The sequence below is a fragment of the Heterodontus francisci genome, chromosome 8 (genome assembly GCF_036365525.1).
Source record: "Heterodontus francisci isolate sHetFra1 chromosome 8, sHetFra1.hap1, whole genome shotgun sequence".
NCBI lineage: Eukaryota > Metazoa > Chordata > Chondrichthyes > Heterodontiformes > Heterodontidae > Heterodontus > Heterodontus francisci.
Genome location: NC_090378.1, coordinates 89,445,966 through 89,465,609, shown reverse-complemented (window position 1 = coordinate 89,465,609; position 19,644 = coordinate 89,445,966). Strand labels below are relative to the sequence as shown.

Genomic DNA, 19,644 nt, shown 5'->3' with positions numbered 1-19,644 from the left:
GTGCACTCACGTGCTGTCTCTGTCATCATTGAGGATCAAGATATTCATGGAGCCTCCACCTCTCAGGACAGGATGTAGCAGAACTTTGATCTAATCTGTTGGTTGTGGGATTGCTTAACTTTGTCTATAGCATGCTGTTTCCACTGTTTAACATGCACGTAGTCCTATGTTGTAGCTTCACTATGTTGGCACCTCATTTTTAGGTATTCATTGTGCTGCTCCTGGCATATTATTCCACAGTCCTCATTGAACTAGTTGGTTGCCTAGCTTGATGGTAATGGTAGGGTGAGGGATATGCCATGCCGTGAAGTTACAAATTGTGGGGGAATACAATTCTGTGCCTCCTGGATGCCCTTAGGTTGCAGTTTGGCAGGCGAGTATCTGTCTCTTAAGCTGCATTTTCTGCTGGTGGTTACAGTGCTGTTACAGCTTGGACATAACTTGAACAATGAGGAGTCTACCACAAGACCTTAGTTCTGGAGGGATCGTCCAGGACCATAGGCTGGCTACTAGCAGGTGCTTTGGTGTGTGGGGAGGAAGGGGGGGGGGGGGCGGTTGGGGGTGGGGTGGAGTGCAGTGGTGGTCAATATTTGCAAGGAGAGTACAAGGACAGAGGCTTCATTTTCTGGTGGAGAAAGAGAGAAGCGAGCTGCAAAAGGGCAAAAAAGCATTAACACTCTCTTTGCCTTTGTCCCATGACAGCTTTGTTATTTAATCTCTCCTGCCCTCTGCCCTATCACATACCTTCCCTTTTGTTCTCTTCCTCACCAAACCACCTCCCCACTTCACTTACTTAAAACCTAATTCTTTTCTAACCGTTGCCAGTTCTGATGAAAGGACGTAGACCTGAAATGTTAACTCTGCCTCTCTCTCCACAGATGCTGCATGACCTTCTGAGTATTTCCAGCACTTTCTGTTTCTATTTCAGATTTCCAGTATTTGCAGTATTTTGCTTTTATTGTAGCTGCAAAAGGGATTTGACTGGAGCTGCAGACCAGACGAGTGGGTGGATTAACATGCACAAACAAATCTACGTCTGAAGTACTGTAATTTACCTTTGCATGTAAAAATACCAAAATAAAATGTTGAATCAAATGTTTCCCTTTTCACAAATCTACATACTAGACAAAAGCATTCATTCTACTGATAGAAAACATGTTTTCCAATGTGAAAATGCTTCAGAAATTACAGTATGTTCTTTCAATTTATATTGTGTTCAAAATCATTATGTTTAAGGTCAGAGTAGGACAGGGTTATCCAACCCTTTTGCGTGGGGGGTGGGGAGGTGGTGGGCTGCCACGTTATAATTTTTGTCCAAGATGGCGGACCGGTGAGACAATTTCGGAAAAATAAAGACAAGTTGTCAAAGTTTTTCATACAGTACTCATCAGGACGATCCGCAAGAATACCAATGTAAGGGAAAAGAACAACTTTATACTGTATGAGAAGAGAGTGCTGATTGGTTGGCAAGTGAACTCTGATTGGTAGCGGCGTTGCCATGGAGAATGCACCAGTTAATGGTGACTGACAGTTAACTGCTAAGTTTTGTTTGAAATTTATACCAAGAAGCTTGACTCTGAAATGGTCAAGGGATTGCCCTGAGGAATGAACCAGCGAATGGCTGTCACTTATTTTGTTTAGCTGAAACAGGCACAATGTGTGTACTTGTTCTTTCTATCTGCAAAGAACAGGGCCCTGTGTATTAATATATGTAGCTTCCAGTACACACAAATGCACCACACTGCGAGCCCTACTGACAATCTTAAATTGGTTGTCAGCATAATTCTTAGCACACTGAGGATTATAGAATCAGAGAAAGTTTAAGGCACAGAAAGAGGTCACTTGGCCCATCATGTCTGTGCCAGCCAAAGAACAATCCACCCATTCTAATACCACCTTCCAGCATTTGGTCCATAGCCCTGCAGATAACGGCACTTGAGGTGCATATACAGACTCCTTTTGAATGAGTTGAAGGTTTGTGGGTCAACTACCCTTTCAAGCAGTGAGTTCCAGGCCCTCACCACCCTCTGGGTGAAAAAATGTTTCCTCAACTCCCCTCTAGTTTTTCTACCAATCACTTTAAGTATATGCCCCCTCATCACTGACCTCTCTGATAAGGTGAATAGGCCCTTCACCTCCACTCTATCCTGGCCCCTCAAATTTTGTACATTTCAATCAGATCTCCCCTCAGCCTTCTCCGTACCAAGGAGAACAACCCCAGCCTATCCAATCTTTTCTCATAGCTGCATTTTTCCAGTCCTGGCAACATCCTTGTAAATCTCCTCTGTACTCTCTCTCGTGCAATTACATCCTTTCTGTAATGAGGTGATCAGAACTGCACACAGTACTCAAGTTGTGGCCTAACCAATGAGTTATACAGTTCCAGCATAACCTCCCTGCTCTTGTATTCTATACCTCAATTATTTAGCAAATGTTGTCCAATCGCGGAATCACATCAAATGCTGGACACTGTGTTTTGAGTTTTGCAAGCACGGGCTGGTTGAGTACAGCCTGTACCTTGCCCATTGCGAAAAGCGGAAGGGACATGTTGTTTGATACTATCTGCCAATCTTTGGGACATACGGCCTATATACCTAGCATCACACTGGCATTGTAATTCATATATCACATTACTCATTTGTATGATAGAAGGATGTCTTTTGGCTTGATGGCAGCATCCTGTTAGTGGGGAACACCACACGCGCTGCTACTGCATAGTAGCTGCGTGAAACAGCTATCTTCACCTGTTGCTCAAATTTTGGGATACTTTACCCTTCCAGGGTAATTTAATCTAATGAGTAACATGATATACGAATTTCAATGCCAGTGTGATGCTCGGCATGTAGGCCGTATGTCCCAAAGACAAGCAGATCATATAAAACATGTCCCTTCTGTTGTTCGCATTGGGTAAGGTACAGGCTGTACCCAACCTGCCCCTGCTTGCAAAACTCAAAACACAGTGCCCAACACTAGATGTGATTCCGTGATTGGACAACATTTGCTAAATAATCCTCAGTGTGCTAGAATTACACTGACAATCAATTTAAGGTTGTCCGTAGGGCTTGCAGTGTGGCGCATTTGCGCGTACTGGAAACTACATATATTAATATACGGGGCCCTGTTCATTGCAGACAGAAAGAATATGTACACACATTGCACCTGTTTCAGCTAAACAAAATAAGTGACAGCATTCACTGGTTCATTCCTCAGGGCAATGCTTCGACCAATCAAAGTCAAGCTGCCTGCTTTAAATTTCAAACAAAGCTTGGCCGTTAACTGTCATTCACCATTAACTGGTGCATTTTCCATGGCAACGCCTCTACCAATCAGAGTTCACTTGTAAACTAATCAGCACTCTCTTCTCATACAGTATAAAGTTATTGTTTTCCTGTACATAGGGGGTAGGTGGTGACACTGTGGTAATGCCACTACATTAGTAACCCAGAGCCCCAGGCTAATGCTCTGGGGACATTGGTTTGAATCCCACCAAAGCAGATGGTGAAATTTGAATTCAATTAATAAATCTGTAATTAAAATCTAGTCTACTGGTGACCATGAAACCATTGTTGATTGTTGTAAAAACCCATCTGGCTCACTAATGTCCTTTAGGGAAGGAAATCTGTCATCCTTACCTGGTCTGGCCGACATATAAATCCAGGCCCACAGCAAACTTTAAATGGCCTAGTAGTCAAGGGCAATTAGTGATGGGCACCTAGCCAGTGACACCCACATCCCAAAAATGAATTCTTGCTGACGAGCACAAGACGAAAAGCTTCAACAAGATATCTCTATTTTCAGCAATACTCAAGTTCTGTACTACCAAACGACTATTTAAAAATAAAGACATTAAAATTGTATCTTACCATTAATCAAAACAACAACAAATGTGCATTTTTGTGACGAAGCTTTAAATGAGATTAATTTATTGACTTACTTTCTCATCAATATGTTGGATACTGCTGTAGTGACATACGTAGCATTCTTTTGCTAGCACAAGTAGTCAATGTTTGCCTGCACACTTGTTGTAGTGATGCAGAGTATTCCAGATAGATGTCCATCTGTCAGGAGTGATCTTGATCCCTCTCTCTCCCTTTTTGTCTCTCTCTCTCTGACTCTCTTCCTGTATTCTCCCCTCACTGTGTTGTTCCTCCGCTGTGTCGTTCTCGCTGTCTGTCCCACCCTTTCTCTATGTCCCTCACTCTGTCCCTCTCCCCATCTCTTTGTCCCTTTCTCTATCTCTATTCCCCTCTTTTTCTCTCTGACCCCCTCTCTATCTGTATCCCCTCCTCTCTCTCCCTGTTACCCCTCTCTTTTTCTCTGTCCCCCTCTCTCCCTCTCTTTCCCCTGTCTCTGCCCCCCCCCCCCCATTCTCTGTCTCCCCCTCTCTCTCTCTGTTCGCCCCCCTCTCTATCTCTCTCTCCAGGAATTGTAGGGAGCAGGAGTGCTCAGCACAGCAGTCTTGTGGTTGCTCAGTTTTTTAAATAAATCGCACTGTGTTTCACAACTGACGGGTGCTGACATCGGGAACAGCGGTTTCCCAACTTCAGACATACCCGGGGTCGCCAGGCAGCCTTTAAAAAAGTCGGAAAACCTCGAATCTTTTCGAAGTTGGGAAACCGCTGTTCACACTTTCATGCAGCACCAGTCAGCTGTGAAACTGACTTGTGATATTTTTTAAAATGCCGGTCTGGAAGAAGAAGAAAATGGAAAACTTTTAATCTCTGAAATAAATCCATGGGCCAGATAGAAACCTTTGGCGGGCAGGTTCCTGGCCCGCGGGCCGTGTGTTGGACAACCCTGGGGTAGGGAATCCTTTCGGATGTGAGGCTTGGAGTGGGTGGGCCTGTTGGAAGCAAGCTGATAACTTTTGGTATTTCCCTACAAGTAGGCAGAATCTGCACATCACTAGCAGATGTCATAGAATCATATAGCACAAAAAGAGGCCATTTATCCCTTCATGTCTGTGCTAGTTCTTTGAAAGAGATATCCAATTAATTTCATTCACCCACTCTTTCCCCATACCGCTAATTTTTTTTCTTTTCAAGTATATATCAGTTCCTTTGTGAAAGTTACTATTGAATTTGCTTCCACCACCCTTTCAGGCAGTGCATTCAGATCATAACTTGCAGTGTAATAGATTTCTTATTTCTCACCGGTTCTTTTGCCAATTATCTTAAATCTGTGTCCTCTGGTTACCAACCCAGTGGAGACAGCCTCTCTTTATTTACTCTGGAAATACCCCACATGATTTTGAACACCTGTTAAATTTCCCTTCAATAGTCTGTGCTCTAAGGAGAACAATCCTAGTTTCTCTAGTCTCAACATATAACTTAAGTCCCTCGTCCTTCTTATCATTCCAATACATTTCCTTTAGATCCTCTCCACGGCCTTGGCATTCTTCCAAAATTGTGATGCCCAGAATTTGTTTTGTCCAAATTTGTCATGGGTGTATCAGGGCTGAGGTTTGTACTTTTTTGCTGCCCTGAGTGAATTCTGAGAGTCTGCAGAGGACAGGGGTCCATTGCTCAGTTGATAGCAGGTCAAGTAGATGCAACGTCAGGTTTAATGGCAGTTTCCAGGCCTCAAGGGCTTCGGTCAAGAAGGGCTAGAGACAGGGACAGAATGGGTGTTGAATTGCACTCTTATCTAATAGGGTAGACTGAAAATTAGAGGTTAAGATATGTGATTCTGGCAATTATTAGCTACACTCAAATATAAAGAACTGTAGAGCTGTACAGGAGCCCTTCAAATATTGTAAAGCCTATAACACCTCCTCTGACATCCGCAGGCAGGGAGGAAGTTGTCGAGCGAGGGAGCCGTGGTTTACTAAAGAAGTTGAAGCGCTTGTCAAGAGGAAGAAGAAGGCTTATGTTAGGATGAGACGTGAAGGCTCAGTTAGGGCGCTTGAGAGCTACAAGCTAGCCAGGAAGGATCTAAAGGGAGAGCTAAGAAGAGCAAGGAGAGGACACGAGAAGTCATTGGCGGATAGGATCAGGGAAAACCCTAAGGCTTTCTTTAGGTATATCAGGAATAAAAGAATGACTAGAGTTAGATTAGGGCCAATCAAGGATAGTAGTGGGAAGTTGTGTGTGGAATCAGAGGAGATAGGGGAAGTGTTAAATGAATATTTTGCGTCAGTATTTACAGTAGAGAAAGAAAATGTTGTTGAGGAGAATACTGAGATTCAGGCTACTAGGCTAGATGGGATTGAGGTTCACAAGGAGGAGGTGTTATCAATTTTGGAAAGTGTGAAAATAGATAAGTCCCCTGGGCCAGATGGGATTTACCCTAGGATTCTCTGGGAAGCTAGGGAGGAGATTGCAGAGCCTTTGTCCTTGATCTTTATGTCATCATTGTCGACAGGAATAGTGCCGGAAGACTGGAGGATAGCAAATGTTGTCCCCTTGTTCAAGAAGGGGAGTAGAGACAGCCCTGGTAATTATAGACCTGTGAGCCTTACTTCGGTTGTGGGTAAAATGTTGGAAAAGGTTATAAGAGACAGGATTTATAATCTTCTTGAAAAGAATAAGTTCATTAGTGATAGTCAGCACGGTTTTGTGACGTGTAGGTCGTGCCTCACAAACCTTATTGAGTTTTTCGAGAAGGTGACCAAACAGGTGGATGAGGGTAAAGCAGTGGATGTGGTGTATATGGATTTCAGTAAGGCGTTTGATAAGGTTCCCCACGGTAGGCTATTGCAGAAAATACGGAAGTATGGGGTTGAAGGTGATTTAGAGCTTTGGATCAGAAATTGGCTAGCTGAAAGAAGACAGAGGGTGGTGGTTGATGGCAAATGTTCATCCTGGAGTTTAGTTACTAGTGGTGTACCGCAAGGATCTGTTTTGGGGCCACTGCTGTTTGTCATTTTTATAAATGACCTGGAAGAGGGTGTAGAAGGGTGGGTTAGTAAATTTGCGGATGACACTAAGGTCGGTGGAGTTGTGGATAGTGCCGAAGGATGTTGTAGGGTACAGAGGGACATAGATAGGCTGCAGAGCTGGGCTGAGAGATGGCAAATGGAGTTTAATGCGGAAAAGTGCGAGGTGATTCACTTTGGAAGGAGTAACAGGAATGCAGAGTACTGGGCTAATGGGAAGATTCTTGGTAGTGTAGATGAACAGAGAGATCTTGGTGTCCAGGTGCATAAATCCCTGAAGGTTGCTACCCAGGTTAATAGGGCTGTTAAGAAGGCATATGGTGTGTTAGCTTTTATTAGTAGGGGGATCGAGTTTCGGAGCCACGAGGTCATGCTACAGCTGTACAAAACTCTGGTGAGACCGCACCTGGAGTATTGCGTGCAGTTCTGGTCACCGCATTATAGGAAGGATGTGGAAGCTATGGAAAGGGTGCAGAGGAGATTTACTAGGATGTTGCCTGGTATGGAGGGAAGGTCTTACGAGGAAAGGCTGAGGGACTTGAGGTTGTTTTCGTTGGAGAGAAGGAGGAGGAGAGGTGACTTAATAGAGACATATAAGATAATCAGAGGGTTAGATAAGGTGGATAGTGAGCGTCTTTTTCCTCGGATGGTGATGGCAAACACGAGGGGACATAGCTTCAAGTTGAGGGGTGATAGATATAGGACAGATGTCAGAGGTAGTTTCTTTACTCAGAGAGTAGTAAGGGCGTGGAACGCCCTGCCTGCAACAGTAGTAGACTCGCCAACTTTAAGGGCATTTAAGTGGTCATTGGATAGACATATGGATGAAAATGGAATAGTGTAGGTCAGATGGTTTCACAGGTCGGCGCAACATCGAGGGCCGAAGGGCCTGTACTGCGCTGTAATGTTCTAATTCTAAAAAAAAAAGCAGTGTATACTTCGTTACTCTCTGTGGACCATTACCTGAGAAATCATGTAAATTCTTATGCAAACAAAATAAGGGAAAAAAGATTTTCACACTGTCATTGACTAAATCTTACACTGTCACCTAGTGTTTACTGCACAAACTGCTGAAGTAGCCAGAAGGGAGTTTGGTCACTTCAACAAGTAAAGGTACAACTTGGAGGTAGGTATAAGATTTTTTCAAATGGTTAGATCAGATGCTGAATTGGAGGATAGAACAAGCTCAATGTGCTCTCATTCCTAAACATTTATGAAAGCACAAACACTTGCAATATTTTGGGGTCACGAGAAAAAATATTGTGCCATAGCTTATAGGAATTGCTGTGGTGTCACTGCTTGTTCAATGGAAAGCAATGGATGTGAATTTAATTTTGGGCCTTTTCCAAACTAAAATTTCATAAACTACTGAGTCAATCTAATATGTGTTTGGAGGGGGGGGGGGGGGGGGGGGGGGGTGGGTGGCGGGGGCAATTAGGAAACACTTTTACACGAAGAAGGATGGTAGAAGTTTGGAACTGTCATCTGCAAACGGCAATTAAATTTGAATTAATAGATTTTTGTTAATCAAAGATATTTGGAGATATGAGGCAAAGGCTGAACCAGACTGCTCGCAACTTTGGTGTTCTGTTTGAGTCTAAGATGAGCTTCCTAGCACATATCCGCACCTCACTAAGACTGCCTATTTCCACCACCGTAACATCGCCTGACTCCCCCCTTCTTGCTTCATCTTATCTGTTTCTGAAACCCTTATCCACAATTCTGATACCTCTAGACTTCACTATTCCAATGCACTCCTAGACAGGCTCCCTAGTTCTACCCTCCGCAAACTTGATGTTAGCCAAAGTTCTGCTGCCTATGTCCCAACACACACCAAGTCTCGCTCACTTAACTCAGCTGTGCTTGCTGACCTACATGAACTCCCAGTTAAGGAACAACCTATTTTTAAATTGTCATCCTTGTTTTCAAGTCCCCCTATGGCCTCACCCCTCCATATCACTAATCTCCTCCAACCTTAAAACACACTGACAGCTTTGTGCTCCACTAATTCTGGCCTCTTGTGCAATTCCAATTTTAATTGCTCCACCATGGGCAGGCATGCCTTCAGTTGCCAAGGCCCTAAAGCTGTGGAATTCCCTCCATTGCTGTACCTTCCTTTCCTCTTTAAAATGCTCCTTTAAACCTACCTCTTTGGCCAAGCCTTTGGTCATCTGCCCTAGTGTCTCCTTATGTGGCTCAGTGTCAAATTCTGTTTGATATCACTCCTGTGGGAGAGCCTTGGGATGCCTTATTATGTTGAAGGTGCTAAACAAATGCAAGTTGTTGCAAGGCAGCATTTGTTACCCTGCCCTAACTGTCCTTGATAAGGTAGTGGTGAGCCACCTTCTTTAACTGCTGCAGTCCATCTGGTATAGGTACACCCACAGTGCTGTTAGGAATGGAGTTCCAGATATTTGACCCAGTGACAGTGGAGGAACAGTGATAATTACAAGTCAGGATGGTGTGTGACTTGGAGGGTAAATTGCAAGTGATGGCGTACCCAAGTCCCTGCTGCACTTGTCCTTCTAGGTGGCAGAGGTCGTGGGTTTGGAAGGTGCCATCAAAGGAGGCTTGGCATGTTGCCGCAGTGCATCTTGTATATGGTAGAAACTGTCGCCACTGTGCACCGGGGGTGGAGGGAGTGAATGTTTAAGGTGGTGGATGGGGTGCCGATCAAGCAGGCTGCCTTATCCTGAATGGTCTTGAGCTTCTTGTGTGTTATTGGAGCTGCACTCTTCCAGGCAAGCGGATAGCAATGCTGTTGAATGTGAAGGAGAAATGGTTAGATTCTCTCTTGTTGCCTGGGACTTGTGTAGTGCGAATGTTACTTGCCACTATCAGCCCAACCCTGAACCTTGTCCAGGTCTTGCTGCATATCAACAGACTTTTTCAGTAACTGAGCAGTTGCGAATGATACTGAACACTGTGCAATCATCAGTGAACATCCCCACTTCTGATCTTATGATGGAGGGAAGATCATTGATGAAGATGAAGATGGTTAGGCCTAGGACACTACTCTGAGGAACTCCTGCAAATCTTTCTTTGTACTTGGTATGACTTCAACCAGTGGGGAACTTTCCCCCTGATTCCCACTGACTTCAGTTTTGCTAGGGCTCCTTGATGCCACACTTGGTCAAATGTTGTCTTGAGTAAAGGGCAGTCACTCTCATCTTACCTCTGAATTCAGCTCTTTTGTCCATATTTAGACCAAGGCTTTAATGAGAGCTGGAGCCTAGAGGTCCTGGTGGAACCCAAACTGAATATCGATATGGAGGTTGTTGCTAAGCAAGTGTCGTTTGATAGCACTGTCGACAACAACACCTTCCATCATTTTGCTTATGATCAAAAGTAGACTGATGGGGTAGTCATTAGCCTGATTGGATTTGTCCTTCTTTCTGTGGACTGGACATACTTGGGTAATTTTCCACATCGTCAGGTAGATGCCAGTGTTGTAGCTGTACTGAAACAACATGGCTAGGGGCGTGGCCAGTTCTGGAGCACAAGTCTTCAGTACTATTGTTGGGATGTTGGCCTTTGCAGTATCCAGTGCCTTCAGCCATTTCTTGATATCACATGGAGTAAATCGAATTGGCTGAAGACTAACATTTGTGAAGCAGGGACCTCAGGAGGAGGCCGAGAAGGATCATCCACTCAGCACTTCTGGCTGAAGATGGTTACAAATGCGTCAGCCTTGTCTTTTTCACTGACCTGTTGGGCTCCCCATCATTGAGGATGGGAATGTTTGACGGGCCTCCTCCTCCAGTTAATTGTATAATTGCCACCACCATTCATAACTGGATGTGGTAGGGCTGCAGAGCTTTGATCTGATCCTTTGGTTGTGGGATCACCTAGCTCCACCTATTGCATGCTGCGTCTGCTGTTTAGCATGCATGCAGTCCTGTGTCATCACTTCGCCAGGTTGGCACCTCATTTTTAGGTATGCCTGGTGCTAATCCGTGTTGCACTCCTCATTGAACCAGGGTTGATTCCCTGGCTTGATGGTAATGGTAGAGTGAGGGATATGCTGAACCATAACATTACAGATTGTGGCTGAATACAATTCTGCTGCTGCTGATGGTCCACAGCACCTCATGGATACCCAGTTTAGAGCCATTAGATCTGTTCTGAATCTATCCCATTTCGCAGTCTTGGTACCACACAACGGATGGTATTCTCAGTGTGAAGTTGAGACTTCGGCTCCACAAGAACTGTGTGGTAGTCACTCCTACCAGTAGTGATGGATACATATGTGACAAGTAGATTTGTGAGGACAAGGTCAAGCTCTCGGTTCCATCACCACCTGCCACAGGCCCAGTCTGGCAGCTGTGTCCTTCAGGACTCAGCCAGCTCTGTCAATCATGGTGCTACTGAGCCAATCGCGGTGATGGACATTTAAGTTCCCTGACTAGAGTGCATTTCAGTCCCTTGCTACCCTTATTGTTTCTTCCAAGTGGGGTGCAACATGGAGGAGTACTTATTCATCAGACGAGGAAGAGTGGTAGATGGTAAGCAGGAGGTTTTCTTGCCTATGTTTGACCTTATTCTGAGATTTCACAGGGCCCTAAGTCAATGTTGAAGACATTCTGTCCTGCCAGTGGGCCAGTGATGGTGATGGAGGCGTCTGGGACATTGACTGTAAGGTATGATTTGGTGAGTATAACTACATCAGGCTGTTGCTTGACTAGTCTGTGGGACAGCTCCCCAGTTTTGGCACACGTCCCCAACAATTAGTAAGGAGGACTTTACAGAGTCAACTGGGCAGGGTGTGCCTTTTTCATAGTGCCTGTGTTAATGCCAGGTAGTCCTTTCAATTTTATTTTTTTTCAACTTTTCTGTAGCGATTTGGTACAACTGAGTGGCTTGCTAGTTCATTTCAGAGGGCAGTTAAGAGTCAACCACATTGCTGTGGGTCTGGAATCACATGTCAGCCAGGCGGGGTAAGGACAGCAGATTTCCTTCCCTAAAGGGCATCAGTGAACCAGTTGGGTTTTTATGATAATCTGGTAGTTTCATGGTCACCGTTGCTAACACTAGCTTTTAATTCAAGATTTATTAATTAATTGAATTTAAATTCCACTTGCTGTCATGGTGGGATTTCGACTTGTTTCCCCAGAGCATTAGTCACGGCCTCTAGATTTCTAGTCCAGTAATATTACCACTATGCCATTGTTTATTAGAGAAAATGCCACCCAGAGACAACACACACAATGATGCAACGATTGCTGGATACCCCATGTTACATTTGCTGAGATTGATCACTGGGCAACCCTCTACATCTTCCCTAACTTCTTTACAATGGTCTGGCTTTTTAAACTCAGCTAAAAGACCATTAAGTCACACCTCCTCCATGAACTTAATTCTTGGTTTTACACCAACTTACATTAGCTCAGCACTCAAGAGTGGGTCTCATGACAAAAGTTCTCATTAGAAAAGGCTAGGGTTGTTTTCCTTAGAGCAGAGAAGGCTGAGGGGGAACATGATTGAGGTACACAAAATTATGAGGGGCATTGATAGGTTAGATAGGAAGAAACTTTTTCCCTTAGCGGAGGGGTCAATAACCAGGGTGCATAGATTTAAGGTAAAGGGCAGGAGGTTTAGAGGGGATTTGAGGAAAAAAATTTTCACCCAGATGGTGGTTGGAATCTGGAACGCACTGCCTGAAGAGGTGGTAGAGGCAGGAACCCTCACAACATTTAAGAAGTATTTAGATGAGCACTCGAAACGCCATAGCACGCAAGGCTACGAGCCAAGTGCTGGAAAATGGGATTAGAATAGTTAGGTGCTTGACAGCCGGCACAGACACGATGAGCCGAAAGTCCTATTTCTGTGCTATATAACTCTATGACTCTATAAGTACACAAAATAAAAGTCCTAAACATAAAATGGACTATTTACTAAAACCTTTCCTGCTAACATTCCTAACAAACACCATGATTGAACTTATGTACTTGTAAATATTACTTGTAAAAATGAAATGTAATCAACAATGGGCCAGATTTTGCAGTGCCAGTAGCAGCAAAGTATTCAGCATTCACCTCTACCTAACGTCGGGGAAGCCCCGAAACTTTCAGAGTGCACATGCGCACTATAGTGCGCTAATCCTCTACTCCCAAGGGAAGGCAAAAAAAGCAGGAAGGCAGATTATTATCTGAACGGCCATAAACTGAGAGAGGGGAAATATGCAAAAATGTGTATTCTCATACACCAGTCGCTGAAGGTAAGCATGCAGGTCCAACAGGCGGTAAAAAAGGCAAATGGTATGTTGGCCTTCATAACGAGAAGATTCGAGTACAGGAGTAGGGATGTCTTACTGCAATTATACAGGGCCTTGGTGAGGCCACACCTGGAATATTGTGTGCAGTTTTGGTCTCCTTATCTGAGGAAGGATGTTCTTGCTAAAGAGGGAATGCAGCGAAGGTTTACCAGACTGATTCCTGGGATGGCAGGACTGACGTATGAGGAGAGATTGAATTGGTTAGGATTATATTCGCTGGAGTTCAGAACAGTGAGGGGCGATCTCATAGAAACCGATAAAAGTCTAACAGGACTTGACAGGGCAGATGCAGGAAGGATGTTCCTGATGGTGGGGGAGTCCAGAACCAGGGGTCACAGTCTAAGGATACGGGGTAAACCATTCAGGACTGAGATGAGGAGAAATATCTTCACCCAGAAAGTGATGAACCTGTGGAATTCGCTAATGATTGGCGAAGCAAGCTCGAAGGGCCGAATGGCCTACTCCTGCTCCTATTTTCTATGTTTCTATGTCTAAACACCAAGTAAAGAACCAACGTGAATTTGGACTAATAAATTTTACACCTGTATTTTCAGGCTTATGAGGCCTCCTCGCAATTCGCACAAACTTAATGAATTAAAATGGAATTTTTTTTTCAACATTTCTTCACATGAAACCTAAAAATCTAATAAATCTTGTTAAAAGTAAAGTATATGACTTTTGAACTATGATTCATATTTTTAAAATATCACTAAAATGATTTATCTGATCAAAATTATTTTTAAAAACATTTTTAATTTTGTAAAATTAATTAGGTCTACTAAAAATTTGATTTTTCCAATGCCTTTTTACTGCAACAGCCTTTTGTTTTCAGTTTTCCTGGTGCAGTGACTGCAAGTCACACCTACAATCAGTTGTTTTTGTCCAAATTGGCCTGAGCAGCTGGGCCTTGCAGCAACCCATGTTGGGTGGGAATCCACCCTGACGACAGCTAAAATTCTTGCCACGAGGTTCGTGCGGAGATTATTTCATGTCAGTGGCAAAAATCCAGATCATTAATTTTTCAAGAAATATATCCTATATACACACATTTTTATTCAGAAACAGTTGACAATTGCAAACTTTTGGTACTGTACTAGAGTCATATACAGCAGTGAAAGCAGCCATTCGGCCCATCGAGTCCATGCCAACCTTTCAAGGAGCTATGCTGTCGGTCCCACTCCTTGGCTGGATCCCCATAGCCCTGCAAGTCTATTTCTCTCAGGTGGCCATCCAACTCCCCCTTGAAGTCATTAATTGTTTCCACTTCCACCATCCTTTTGGGCAGTGAGTTCCAGGTCATCACTACCCTCTGTGTAAAATACTACTTCCTCATATTCCCCCTGCATCTTTTGCCACAAACTTTCAATCTGTGTCCCGTAGTCCTTGTACCATTAGTTAATGGGAAGTTTTTCCTTGTCTAAATGATCTAAGCCTGTCATAATCTTGTACACTTCTATTACATCTCCTCTCAATGTCCTCTGTTCTAAGGAGAACAAACCCAGCTTTTCCAACCTAACCTTGCAACTAAAATCCTCCACCCCAGGAACCATTCTGGTAAATCTCCTCTGCACCCTCTCAAGGGCCTCACATCCTTCCTTATGTGTGACGACCAGAACTGGATGCAATCCTCCAGTTGGGGCCTAACTAGAGCTTTATATAGGTTCAGCACAACTTCCCTGCTTTTGTACTTAATGCCTCTATTTGTAAAGCCCAAGATCCCATATGCTTTACTAACCACTCTCTCAATATGTTCCGTCATCTTCAAAGATCGATACACATGCACCCACAGGTCCATCTGTTCCTGCACACTCTTTAGAACTGTGCCATTACGTATATATTGTCTTTCCCTATTCCTTCTGCCAAAATGCATCACCTCACACTTGCCAGTATTAAACTGCATCTGCCACTTCTCCGTCCATTCTGCTAGGCTATCTATGTACTGTTGCAGGCGGTTCATATAATGCTCACTGTTTGCCACAGCTCCAAGTTTCGTGTTGTCATCAAATTTTGAGATTCTACTCTGTATTCCAAGATCCAAATCATTTATATATAGCAAAAGAAGCAGTGGTCCCAGCAATTAACCTTTGGGAACATCCTCCAGTCTGAATTACTATGACTCTGTTTTCTGTCCTTAAGTCAATTTTTTTTTTATCCAATTGGACACTGACCCTCCTATTCCATAAGCCTCAATTTTGTTAACCAGCCTTTTATGTGGTACCTTATCAAATGCTTTCTTAAAATTCATATAAACAACATCCACTACATTTCCTTCATCAACCTTCTCTGTTATTTCATCAAAGAATTCAATTAGATTTGTCAAGCACAACCTGCCTTTTACAAATCAACGTTGGGTACCCTTAATTAACTCAAACCTCTCTAAGTGTCCATTGATATTTTCCAAGATTATTGTTTCCAAAATCTTACCCACCACTGGTGTTAAACTACTTGGCCTGCAGTTGCTAGGACTGTCCTTACACCCCTTCTTGAATAAGGGTGTCATATCTGCCACTCTCCAATCCTCAGGCATCTCCCCCATATCCAGAGAAGATTGGAAGATTATGGCAAGCTCTTCCACTGTGTCCAACCCTACTTCCTTTAACAATCTGGGATGCAGGCTATCCAGACCAGGTGACTTATCTATCCTAAGCATAGCCAACCTTTTTAGTAGCTCCCCCCTCTCAATTTTTATCCTATCCATTGCCTCTACTCCCTCTACTTCTACCGATATTTTGTCAGCCTCCATTTCCTTAGTGAACACTGATACAAAGTACTCATTAAGTATATTAACCTTACACAAATGCTTCATTATGACACTTCATATTTTGTAGTGAAAAATATTGATTGTTTCCACAATAGTTTTCACATAATTTCATTTGATTTTTTTGTTAATCTTTATTTAGCAAGGAAACTTAAAGCGTTGCATTGGTTTCATACTTCAGACGTTTGCTAGATTCAGTTTAATTTGACAATAAGCTATGGCAGGTAGCTTACTTGACAATCTTCATTATATATAAAATCTCTTATCTGGCAAGTTTTTCAACTGGAGAAACTCAGAATACCTGTGCCTTTAAGACATCCTTGATGTTCCTTTACTGTTTCTATGCATCAGCCGAGTTTCTTTATTTCCTGCTATTGACAAGTCACAAAAGCAAGCTACTGTATACAAAGCAAACTTTTTTTTTCCCCATGTCAAGGTTAAATTTATATACAAGTCTTTTGTAAGTTTGTAATGGATATATCAGTCTCTATTTTTGAATTCTGCATAGAATCTGAAGCAAATCTTCACAAGCTATTCAGGCACTGAGTGCTTCTGGTGTCACCTCTGAACCTCTCTAAAGTTTGGCAGAGGAACAAAATACAGAACACATGCTCAGCAGAGTTATAAATAACTGATTCAAATTAAAAAGAAAAAACAGAGCAGTTGCTCATTTCCAGTGCCTGCTGAAATATCAGAACTCAGAACAGGTTAGGAAGAGGGAATAATTCTGAAAGAGACCAAACCCACTTTATACAGCAATATCCTTGATTGACTGCATCACACGATAAAAATAAATACTTGCATTTATATAACACTTTCCATGACAACTGAATGTCTCAAAGCACCTTACAGCCAATGAAGTACTTTTGAAGTGTAGTCACTGCTGTAATATAGGAAACATGGCAGCCAATTTGCTCAATGCTCCCTCAGTATTGCACTGGAGTGTCAGCCTTGATTTTTGTGCTCAAACCCTGGGGTGGGACTTGAACCCTGAACCTTGTGACTTAAAGGTGAGAGAAACTGCACCACAGCTGACACTCAGAGAATAGTGGACTTAGGTGTGGTAATGAACCCCAGGAAAATTAGTTGCAAAGAAAAGTTATCCAGGGCTAAATACACAGCATTCATAGGACAATTATATTCTCAAAGAATGTAAATATACTAAGGAATACTTTTAAAATAAAATACTCCTTCTATCCAAGGGTTAAAAAATATTTAAAACACCTACTTTGTAGAATATATTTGAAATATTTTTCCTTCTCTCCCCCTCCCCTGCCATTTCAGTTCTCAGCTAACCGACAGAATGCAAGCAAATTGCATTGATCAGTGGCCTTTCATAACCTAGAACCCAATTGGTAAGGACTCGTGCAAGAAACTTCAGTCCTATCTAAATATATGAGCAACTTTGACTATTGACCACTGATTACAGAATGGATAATCATACAGCTGCTTCCTGCTGCTCTTATAGCTGATATCAGTTTGAGTGGTTACCCAGAATAGGCATGTAAATTTTGTAGCGCTACCTTCAACTCTGCAGGTTGGCAGGACCTTGTACTTTTGATGTGTGAAATAAAATCAGAAAGGTACATTTTGCACACTTTGGTGCAATAATTATAATTCCTCAAATTAAAGTGTTATTCTCAATACTGTACTTCCTGCCACTATGGCTTCACCTGCAGGTTTTCTTGACTACACATATTCCTTCTATGCTAATCTAAATTCCAGATCGTTAGTTTTTCTTTTTTGGTATAAAAGCTTGTCTTTAGAGGCATTATATGGTTTATTTTATTTTTATTTGTCATCTGGTTTAATACTAATTCATATTCCTGGTTTTCAGTTTATTTTGATATCTAGCAGTTTCTCATAGCAGAAAAGATGACATTTCAAATGGTATATGCTTCCCATATCAATGCGATATCAATTTCTTTCTAGTGTAAGAGAAAGGTTTCTATTTTCCTTTCAAAAGGACTGAGAGAATGGATCTTGACTATTAGCAAGTCAGATGCCAAGATATTTCTGCAAGTCAAATTTGGGAAACATAGGTTCTTACTAAAACTCTTCTTAAAGAATCAGGCATCCTTCAGATTTTTCAAGCTGCATTTTTGAATTATTAAAATTATGTAGAATATAATGTTCTTTAAAAAGTGAGGACGACTAGGCCTAAAGCTGAGTTATGTATTTTTTCATCTTCCAAGAATGAAGACATCATGGTCAAACAATAAATACTATCAGTTTAATATTAATCTTCAATATTAATCTTTGGAATTGAATAGGTTAATGTTTAAAATCATTCAAGACATCTTATAACTGGCGCTGAAGCATAATTTCAGTAACATACAATAACCAAGCCTTGCACTTCACTCAGAAATCAGACTTGTAGGACTGGAAGTAAATGCAAACATGACAAATACCCCCTTTTTTAAAATACATTATAACATACCCGGGATACCAAAACGTGGATAATTGAAGGAAATCAAACCAATTTACTACATAATTTGCAATCGATATCAAATTAGTTTTGATTTATAAGTTCATCTTTTACTTTTCTGTGTAAGACTACTACTCCACAGAGGGTGTATTGTTCATTGTAATTAATGCTCTGCATTGGAAATACTTTGTACTGGTGTACCCGTGTCAAGCCCGAGTAAAGTTCCGAGATATGATTGGTCTCTTGGATCTAACATTTGATCAGCACGAACCGGATGCACAATATTGGCAGGTTGTGGTGTAAGAGTGTACTTCTCCAGAAATGCAAGGTCATTAGCTCTTTGATAATCAGTCTGCTGATGAGGCTGTTGGGAGTGAAGGAGGCTGTGAGGTTGTGAAGCCAAAGGTGCATCATGTTGGGCTGCCTCAGGCTGAACAGCAGTATCAGCAATCCGTACTGGTACAAGTGTTACATCTCCGTGAATATTCTGAATTGTTGTTTTGCTCTCTCCTGAGTAAACCTTATTTTGATCCAAATATGGTTTTGCATCGGTTTGGTACATTTTGCCATCTTGTGCATATAGCAACTGCTGGGATACCATTTTCACTTCAGAAGCAGCCACAATTGACTGTTCTAGAGACTTAGTGCCATGAACATGATCCATATGATACTTTAGCTTGTCTTTCCGTTTGAATGTTGCATTGCAATGATGACAGTTGAAGGGACGGGCATCAGAATGAATAACCATGTGTTTTGTTAAAGTCTTCTTAATTCGAAATGCTTGGTTACAAACTTGACATTTATAGGGTTTTTCACCTGTAGTAAAGAAAACACCTTGGCTATGTTTTAATTTGAGCCTTAAAAAGTTTTTGACTTACTTAGATCAATTTTTCATCACTATTTTATTGTTTTCCAAAAAGAAAGTCATCACTGGCACTAAAGAGGATATCTGGACTAAGGAATGTAGTCAAGACCAAATTAAATCATCTCAATTATGCAGAATTAGAAGACCTCAATGTAAATTCTCAGGACTCTCAATAAAATCTTTAGGAGACTTCCCAGAAGTGATGGCAACACCTCTGCATGCAAAAGACAATTTTTCCATAAATGTTGTGGGCACTTGAGCTTAAATATCAAAAGGGGCTCTGTACCTCAGCAAAAATACAATAATTTCACTTTTTCCAGAATTAGTGATTGGTAGTTACATATACCACATTTCTGCCAGTATATACACTGTAGAGTGAAACCTGTGACTGTAATGCTAAAGAAAACAAAAAGCTATCACATTCTTTCTCAGGTCATAGTGC

The 19,644-nt window shown here is 42.2% G+C and overlaps 2 protein-coding genes across 4 annotated transcripts in view; one reads left to right on the top strand and one right to left on the bottom strand.

Annotated features, from left to right (window-relative positions):
- LOC137373011 (complement factor H-like) overlaps positions 1-19,644 on the top strand; it is a 621,771-nt gene that overhangs the window by 337,876 nt on the left and 264,251 nt on the right. The gene's annotated exons all lie outside the window — the stretch shown is intronic.
- The window catches only part of zbtb41 (zinc finger and BTB domain containing 41), a 39,924-nt gene continuing 34,534 nt past the window's right edge, over positions 14,255-19,644 (bottom strand). For all 3 annotated transcript variants that reach the window (XM_068037703.1, XM_068037702.1, XM_068037704.1), the window contains one exon: positions 14,255-19,153. In XM_068037703.1, coding sequence (XP_067893804.1) covers positions 18,501-19,153 — 653 coding nt within the window. In that variant the 3' untranslated portion in view covers positions 14,255-18,500. The remainder of the gene's footprint in view (positions 19,154-19,644) is intronic.